At 44.6% G+C, this 9,482-nt stretch overlaps 1 protein-coding gene across 1 annotated transcript in view; it reads left to right on the top strand.

Annotated features, from left to right (window-relative positions):
* The window catches only part of MRP (Multidrug-Resistance like Protein 1), a 71,268-nt gene extending 63,502 nt beyond the window's left edge, over positions 1 to 7,766 (top strand). The window contains exons 26-28 of the mRNA XM_084584053.1: positions 1,852 to 2,018; positions 3,310 to 3,504; positions 4,392 to 7,766. Coding sequence (XP_084440179.1) covers positions 1,852 to 2,018; positions 3,310 to 3,504; positions 4,392 to 4,503 — 474 coding nt within the window. The 3' untranslated portion in view covers positions 4,504 to 7,766. The remainder of the gene's footprint in view (positions 1 to 1,851; positions 2,019 to 3,309; positions 3,505 to 4,391) is intronic.
* Positions 7,767 to 9,482: the final 1,716 nt, after the last annotated feature.

Raw genomic sequence — 9,482 nt, forward strand, 5'->3', positions numbered from 1 at the left:
TGATTACCCTGCTTAGCCTGAAGTCACTACAGTGATTTGATTCAGCCAGATAATGTTTCTGGAATGCTTGCTTTGTGTGGTTTCTCTGTTATGACACTGCAGAACGTGTGCAGCCAAAGCTTTGACTCCACGGACACTTCCTAGACGTGTGCGCAGCGTGCCTGTGCACCCACGTATGCCACAGCTGGTGCGCTTATGTGCGGCAGCAAACGCGAGCAGTCACGAATGTGGCACCCAGAGAAAATTACCTTTCGCTTCCAATTCACATCAAGCCAAAAGCACACACCGTCTACTTTTGCTGATCATGGGCCTGCCTTTTTTTTGTTGTCTATCACATGGATAAGCCACATTCGGATGCCGCTAGGTTTGGATCTCGTGTGAAAATTCTGCGAGTGGCCTCTCCCATGTGTCACAGATGTTTGAAACATGAGAACCGATCATTCTCTTTTGAACAACCTCAGTGTGAAAGCACCCAGTTTTTTAATGAAATCCTTTCGTAATGTATTCATTACTACTTGTAATGCCTGCTTACGTGATACTTGTCCCATAGCCTTCACAACTTTTGTAGCGTGAGCTCTGCCACACCGTTTTGGTCAACTGAGACGTAAAGGAAAGCCAACTTGCGAATTTCATGTGGAGTTGTCAGAGGACGGAGGAGGGGGCTCAGTTGACATGCAACCGGCAGCCCAAGTTATCGCGTAATAAAATTGGCAAGCAATCGGATTGCGTGAGGATGTGATGAACTGCGTGAATGAAATGCTCTTTTAGGGTGATGCTTTTTCCTTTTGCTGCATCCCATTCTCTGAAAGTTTGGTTCTGGCTGGCTTTTTATGCCTTTCATAAGTCAAACTTCGGATAATTTGGGAGTTTTGTTAGACCTTTTTGGGGTTGAATATGTATTGCTTTTCATCGTGTTATTCTTAGTTGTCAGTCGTGTTAATTCATAGATTTAATTTTGTTACTCTTTTGGCTCGATTAAAATTGCAGGTTACTTACCATTATGCTGATGAAGCGGCGTGCATTTTTCTGCACATGATGTTGTTTATTTATCTTTTCGTGAAAAGTTCTATTCTGGTCGGATGTGTGATCTGACATTTGAAGGCATATTTTTGTCCTCACATGTGTATTAAGGCGATAACCTTTAATGCCTCACCGTTGTCGACAGAAGGTTGTTAGCAGAGGTGTCATGCTTTTGAAAGCAAGAGTTAAAAATAAATTTATAAACCTTATCTCCACCGGGAATCGAACCTCCATTCCCTTCCCCAGCCAGCTTGGAGCCGAGCGCTTTATCAACTGCGCCAAGCCCCGGATCGTGAAACGCACTTCATAATTCCCCTTGTCTACCATGAGGATAATAGTAGGATTCCGCGAGTAAAAGATACTACACCTTTCTTTTACTGTAAACAACTTATAGAACACCGGTGAACTTTGATGCGTTCAATGAAATGCTGGTTGTGTTCGACAAGGGGTGCGCGCGATGTACCGTTCATCAGCGGCATCAAGGATCAGCATCGGGCATAAGCGGCATTTGAAATTGATTCACAGGATAGAAAACGCGCAGTATCTGTCACAATTCTCCGCGCACACATGTACCATGCGATAAAGAAAGGGAGGAAGGTGGGAGTGAAAGAATAGGGGGAGATAAAGGTGCCGTAGTGGAGGGCTAAGATTCACCGTGCTACTATAATGACTTTCGCCTTATCGCACTTTAGCGGTCTAAAGTGCCCTCTAGAAGTTTTTCGTTTCATATTTGAAAATTTCCTCAAATACGCACAGCTATTGTAAGTCATTGGCGATTGAAGATAGATCTAGAGAATATTGTCGCCATTGCGTGCTCCACTATGCTCGCAGGACCCAGTGCTCTTCTCTGGCACTGTGCGCACCAATCTGGACCCATTCAAGACCAAGAGTGACGAGGACATCTGGGCTGCTCTGGAGTTGTCCCACCTGAAAGCATTCATATCAGGCCTTGACAAGGGCCTCGAGCATGAAGTCCAGGAGGGCGGAGAGAACCTCAGGTCAGCACTAATTTCCTCCATTGAATACACTGTGACCGATATGTATATATTTTTTCTACAGTTCATATTCTGTTACTGTGTCTTACTGCTTTCTTTCATTCATTCATTCATTCATTCATCTATATTGTAGGCCAAAAGCTGGCCCAAGCAGAAGGGGGAATACAATACAAAGCATGACAATACAGATAACAATAGAATGTCATGAAAACGATGCGGGCTGTAGCAGTGTCACTCAGACAAATGAAATGTTTCTTTGGTTGTACATTTTGTTTCCTCACTTTTATGCCCTTTGAAGTGTGTACAGCATTAGAGTGTGGTAAATGAGTTCCTTCAGTTGGTAGATTACACTGTGCTCGGGAACATCTAGGCCAACTGCACGTGCTCTAAGCATAGCAATGAACTGTTGTTTTGCTGTAAAATTTGCTGTTTGCTTTCTTGCTTCTGTTTTAGTTCCCACCCTGGAGTAAATTTCTGTAACCTCATTTTGCTTCCTGTAGCAGTTGAAAATGAAGCTGTTGTGCAGGTTTCTTGAGCTTCATGAATAGTAATAACTCAGTCCAAGCATGTTTTATCATATTGTTAATGTTTTTGCACATTCTCAACATCTTCTCATGGATTTCCTGTTGTCTTCAGTGCATTTTTGAATACTCCCAACATCTTCATGACTCGTCTTTTCATCCATTCTCTACGTACCTTCAGTGCATTCCCAATATTTTTAATGTATGAGTAGATAGACCACATTGTCGGGCTAGCTGGTTCAGTTGGTCTGACATTGTTAAGTTGTGTAATAGCAGACCCACACTTCAGAGAATCCTTGCTGTGGTGGTGCAGTGGTTAGGGCGCTTGACTACTGTGCCCAAGTATGCCGGAAAACCCCGGCCACGGCGGCCCGTGTGCTATGCGATGTCAGTGCACGTAAAAGAAACTCAGGTGGTCGAAATTTCTGGAGCCCTCCACTACGGAGTTTCTCATAGCCTGAGTCGCTTTGGGGCGCAAACCAAACCAAACCAAACATTTTAGACAAGGGCATGGAACAAGGTAGGCTGCAAGCGGTCATCAGGACCACTTTTTAAAGATTATTTGCAAATTATTGGCTCCACGTAAAGCTTTCAAACCTGACTCGAATACTCGGACCACCTTTATGAATTGCTTGTATTTGAATATTACCCGATATAGCATTTCAGGGGTCCGTTTACACATCGTTAATGTGATGTCAATGCATTGTCAGTGCTTTGTCTACAAATTCTCGGCATGTTTTTGACCAGTTCTTCCTATGTTGTTCTTTGCACAGCGTGGGCCAGCGGCAGCTCCTGTGCCTGGCGCGGGCCCTGTTGCGCAAGTCCAAGGTGCTGGTGCTGGACGAGGCGACAGCGGCCGTGGACCTGGAGACGGATGCGCTCATCCAGCAGACTATCCGCCGCGAGTTCGTAGGCTCCACCATCCTCACCATTGCCCACCGCCTCAACACCATCCTGGACTACGACAGGTCAGCCTGCTGCTTTCTTCGTGCATGGATGTGTACGCTCTCCACTCGGAATTCTGACCGGGCCTCATAATGTGCATAATGTGAGGCATTGTAGAAGTATTAATGCGACAGCGTTCTAAGAGCCTGCGTGCCGACAAAAAAGCCAGTAGTGAGTGCCATGAAATTTTCCAGTCTGTCGAGAGTTTTCACATGGTCTCCATGTATCGCACACCCCACTGCTCAGTCAGCTCTCGTGTCCAGGTCACGTGACCTTGTGTTGTCGTTTTCACTGTACCAATTCTGGGAATTTCGTAGCACAGCTGGTAGGCGAGATGGCAGGGTTTGTGATAGCATCTACAGGATCGTAACCTCAGCCAGACTGCATTGCAAAGTGCATCTGAAGGAAGAAAAGCACTTTTGCTCAAAAGCGGAATGTGATCAAGCGAAACGGGACCACTTCGGCACAACTGAGGAGCTTTCCTTCACTGCACTAGAGTGAAAGCCTTATGCACCTGCCTTATACCATAAAGTAGGCAGCAGACACGTTTTGGTAAACGTAAAGCCACCAGTTAGCGCAAGTACTTAGTCCTGCTACCGAGGAAACAATTTGTTTGAACTTTCTGCACTTGCTGCAAGCAAAGCAGCCAGCCAGTAGCTGCTATTTCGGAGCTTGTTTCTTCGCGTGCATTTTCAGTTACCTTAAGTTATGAAAACTCCATTTCTTAGAAGAACCTTTCTTCCATTTCATAACTTACTTTTCTCGATATTAGACAGTGTGTAATAATTTCGTTTTAATAGTAATGCTGTGAATCGCAGTGTGCCTGGCAGAGGTCTTTCCTTCTTTTATTGTGAACTCTACCTCTGCATTATGACTTTCACGATTAAAAGACATCGCATGAAAACTGCAGGATCCTGGTGCTGGAGCAGGGGCGGGTGGCCGAGTTCGACAGTCCGGCCAGTCTCCTGGCCGCCGAGAACTCCATCTTTCACAGTATGGCCAAGGATGCAGGCTTGGCCTAGCCTATGTTATAAGCACATCGTCCATCATCACCAGCACCCTCTAGAAACCCTATTTTTTCTTCTCACCGTCTACGTATGCACCCTTGCCCATTTTTTCCGGACATCCGGACATATTAGTATGGGCATGCGTTGTGTGCCTTTTATTGTGCGACGGTTCCTGTTCGCAAGAAGATGCATGCTGTTTTTGCCGTCTGCTTGGGAACGAGTTCCTGCAAGTCTCCCCTGAACTGCCCCAGCTCAGGAGAGGTGTTTCGTGACACTGGAGTTTGGGTATGGGCGACTCTGGCACCTTTTGTGTCTCCTCGCCTGATCAGCAGAAACGGGTGTTTTTGTTTCATCTTGTCATGCCTGGAAGTCCGTCTCTTGAAATAGTTGCGGTTTACGGGGTGACCAAGCGGGTTGTCTTGTAGCAATCTTCTGATGAAAGAGCATGCAAAATGATTTACGGCACATGATTTGTTATAGAATGAAAAAGAAACTGCAAGATAGTAGGTTATGTCGAAGAATGGCGTCCACGAGTTTGATGTACACCATGGTGAAAAAGAAAGATCGCGTTGCTGCTATGTTTTACATTTCTTGAACAGGTTCTAATGCAGTCATTTGTAGGTTTGTGTAGAATCCTTACACATTCATTTAGAAAATGACTTCGAACTTTATTGTAAAAGAAGAGAAAGGAGAGATGCCCTCAAACCCTGGAATGGGGTTTTCGAAAAGGACAGTGTTCAATACAAAGTGCCTGCAGTCGCTTAAATGCGGTATTTCTTCAAGCCCTTTTCACGTTGTGCTCAAGGCCGTCACATAATCAGCTTGAGTAGAGTGCATCTACGAAGCATTTAAAACAAAATTTGCTGCAGCGAAGCTTTTCGCTGGACTTGAATTGCTGTGCTGTCCACTTTTCTGGTGGTGTTGAGAATAGGCTGCAGGTGGCTTCCTCAGATCAAAACATAAGCCATGACCTCACATTTCATTTCGTGCTTCACGACATAGATGGCACTGGTTGTGTCACAGCTGTAGTACAGCTATAAGAAGTGCTGTGGATTTTTTTTTTCTTTAGTGAGTTGCAGTCTGCGCATCTGTTGTTGGGCATTCAGTCACTGGACGTCATAACGCATAGTCTGCCGTTCAGCAGTTGAGTACAAAAAGGAAGAATTTTGTGTTCGCCTTGTTCGTGTACTGAGTGTCGCTTTAACGATCAGAACTGTTTTTGGTGTCACAGTTGTGGTGCTGAACCAACTGCCACTTTTGTAGCTTATATTTATTTTTGTATTAGCATTTCTTTTTATAATAAAAAGCTACCATGAGTGAACAAATTCGCTGACTGGCCTGTGTGATGATAATAATAGCTCCCACATTTTCATTTGTTGTATGTCGTATTCACAGTTAAGCAGCTATACTGTGCAGTCATCAGCGTTGTGCAATTTGGGCATATAATTTAAAAGCTGCCCTGGTTTGTTCTTTTTGCCCAACAGCCTTGCATTGTTTGAGTGGTCTTTGTTGTTTCCTTTGGTTACTGTTCCCACTCCGTTTACTGTAAAGGAATTCAGAAATTTAAGCGTAGTACATGGCATGAGTGAAATTTTGAGTCATAGATTTCCTTTTGTTTTTGTTACTTGCGACAAAATTTATGTGAGCAGTGAAGTGCATATTCTTGCAGGCTCAGCTGTGCAGTTTTGTTTTGCAGTGCTTGCATAATTTACCTGCCTTAAAGAATTGGCGGTCAGCTTAGCCTTGCAAGTTTATTGCGTGTGCTCTCTGTAATGTGATCAGTTCTAATAGCGTACAGTCTTTGTAAGAAGTTTCCAGCCTGCCACAGCCATGGATAAAGTGGGAGAGCTGATATCAACAGGGCTTGCCAGTATTGAAGGTTTTTTGGAAATTCCTTTCCACTCTTGTTTTTTTCTCATAGTGAGTGAGGGACACAGTCTCCTCACCCATCGGAGCTTTGACAGCGCTGCTATTGGCAACACTTCGGATGCTGTTGTGGCGGGTTATAAACTCCTGACAAAGACCGTGCGTAATTTGTTTTGCTGACATCCGGATGCAGTAGTTTGGGCGCCTGAAAAGTGAAGGCTTTTTCAGTGTCAAAATACGCCATAACTGCTGCTGGGGCATATAGAACAAGGATGTACAGGTCTGGCAATACAACAGTGTAGTCCTGCTTCCTTTGCACCGATATCGTGAAGAAGTGTGGTACTTGGCACGAAGAGACATTTGAACATCATTCCGGCCAGGAGTATTCGACGGCTGCCAAAAAGATGTTTGTAGGCAGCATTTGTGCATTGAGAGCTTGACGTTCTGCTCTAATATCTCAAATACATTGTTGTAATAATATTTAACAAGCATTTTTTTCTGCTAGTGCGCGTGCAAGATAAAGGGCTGCTTTATTAAAGCCAGTGTGATATGTCTTAACGCGTACTTTGTACTATAGTTTTAGGACCTTTGTACTTTATTATTATAGGAGTTGCAGGCTGTTTGACGACCTGCAAATGCTGCCTGCACTGTCCAATTGGGTGGAGGCACAAATGTCCTTTTTGTTGTTATTTTACAACAATTGAAGGAATAAACTGACATTTTCCACGATGCTCCAAGTTCATTTTGTGTAAAGGTTGCCATAGCTGATAGCTAGGTGTGTGCAAATATTCGAAATTTCGAACGCAAATCAAATATGCTTGTTCGAAATATCGGAGTATTCACGACAGCGTGCGCAAAACAAAGCATGTGACGAAACATGAAAAACTACATTCTTATTTCAGTTCCATCTCTTGTGCAGACAACCATTGTGCATGTATTGATTGAATACAATTACTGTGATGTAAACGATTTTTGGCAGTTTTTTCAAGCCCATTTTATCATTCGAGCTTTCGGTTAATTTGGATATTTTTTCTGGTACTTGAAGACTGAATAACGAGGGCTTACAGTATTCATCCCCGATATGACTGCTTAAACAAGTTTCATGCCGGTCCTTCCGATACAAAACACCGGTATACCAAGTCCTGCATAATATCTCTACTGCATTTTTCAGCAGGGCTTCTGTTCAATCCTAGTTTAATGTTGTTAGCAAATACGTGAATTCAGAGATCGACTATATGAACAATGTGTCTTATTTTCTTTGTTTTTCTACTGATCATACATTCGATCCGATATTCGAAGGCATTTTTTTCCTCGTATTGAAAATTTCAATGTTCGCACACATTACTGATGTCTACAGTAAAATTTTATTTCTGCTGTAAAAAATCTGCATAAAACTGTGTTTTACGAAAACAGCACAAGAATATTTATTTATTGACATGTTCAAACCTGCTTGCCATGGTTGCTTCATGATGTTACTGCTACCTGGTATGAAGACTGTTACCAGAGAGCTTGAAGCTGGAATGCTGCATGCGGAAAGAGCGTTATTCGTCTTCCATAACAGTTATTTGGGGCTGCCAGTGGTTGTCGGTAGTCATATTTAAGGTGCTGAAGGCATATTTAAAGCTGAAAATGGGTGCTGTTTTTATACTGACAATTGATTTGCCCCATATTTTTCTTAAAGAGACACTAAAGACATCCAAATATGCTATCAAAATCTAATTAACTGTATTTGGTGACACTGTCGTCGCACATCCGGCAGCAAAAAATCGAATTATTGCTGAGATATTGCGATAAGTTGAGGTCTTTTTTGTTCTCGCTGGTCGAATTGTTTTCTCCTGCTACGTAGTAGGGTAGGATGACGCATGCAAGAGGAGATTCGGTGATTGCTGGCGCACGGGGAGAGGAGAATACTTCGCAGGTGCGTGCCGAGCATGGTTGATTCTCATTCGATATGCACTTAGGGTAGGCGCATCTGCTGCTTCGAGCTCGTATTTCAGGTGCAGCAGGCCCAAAACGAAACTATCCGAGCACGCACAACTGAAGTGGACGCCTGTGGCGCTGCCAAGTATATATTTATACAGTCGAACCCGGATATATCGAACTCGAAGGGGATCGCGAAATAGTTCGATATATCGATAATTCGATATACAGAAATCGGCTTGTGACGGCACTTACGATGCGAAAAAACGATACCGTATTTGTTGCGTAATAAACCCACTCGCATAATGAACCCACCCTCCACTTTTGCACCCGAGAATTTGAAAAAAAAAAAAAACGCGTTAAGGCCAGCTCGCTCACATGCAAGCGACTGAGCGATCTCAGCGACGAGCGGCAGCGACAGAGCGAAAATTTTTAAACTTGTTGGAATCTCGCCGCTCGAGCCACCGCGGCAGCTCAAAACAAGGTTTCTGTGTCGCCGCGGCGGCAGAAATCGCGAGCATTTTCGCTTGCATGTCGATGGCGCGCGTCAGTCCGTTTCGGTCATCTCATCCACAGCTCATTTCTTGGCAGCGTGCCAAGATGCTGCGCAGCGATAACGTCGGGGCGCGTTTATCTTTTGATAGCTCCTGCGGTGGCGGGGAGCGAACTTGGCCGAGTGTCCGTGATGGCTTGACTGCACAAGCCTGGTTCGATTTATCACGCCGCGCTTGGGGCGGCGTCATGATAGCAGCAGCTGCCTGCGTGCTTTCGCTGATTTACATGCAAGGATAAACGATAAAAAATGAATAAAATAAGCATCCCCGCAAAAAAAAAAAAAAAAAAATCCTGCCGCTTCTTAACGTCCGCAGTCGCCATATCTTACGCTACGCCGCGCGTACAGCTCAACGATAAGAAAGGATGACACTCGAAAAAAAAAAAAAATACAGAGAGAGTTGCCGCTTTTTAACATCCGCAGGCGCCATAGCCACGTCCGCCGCTGCACGCAGAGGGTTCGCAACACACGCTGGAGAAAGCGTCCGACGTCTGTCTGAAAACGGGCTGAGCTGGCTTGGCGCATGCGTTGCGCGTGCTGAAGGAGTGAGAGAGCTCGGCAAAAGAATGATCACACCCACGCACATGTCTTGCAAACGTCATGTGTTGGCCCGCAGGAAACGACAACTGCAGATGCGCGCGCCTGTGGGGAATGG

Source organism: Amblyomma maculatum, chromosome 11, assembly GCF_055883805.1.
Source record: "Amblyomma maculatum isolate TAMU_Amacu chromosome 11, ASM5588380v1, whole genome shotgun sequence".
Lineage (NCBI taxonomy): Eukaryota > Metazoa > Arthropoda > Arachnida > Ixodida > Ixodidae > Amblyomma > Amblyomma maculatum.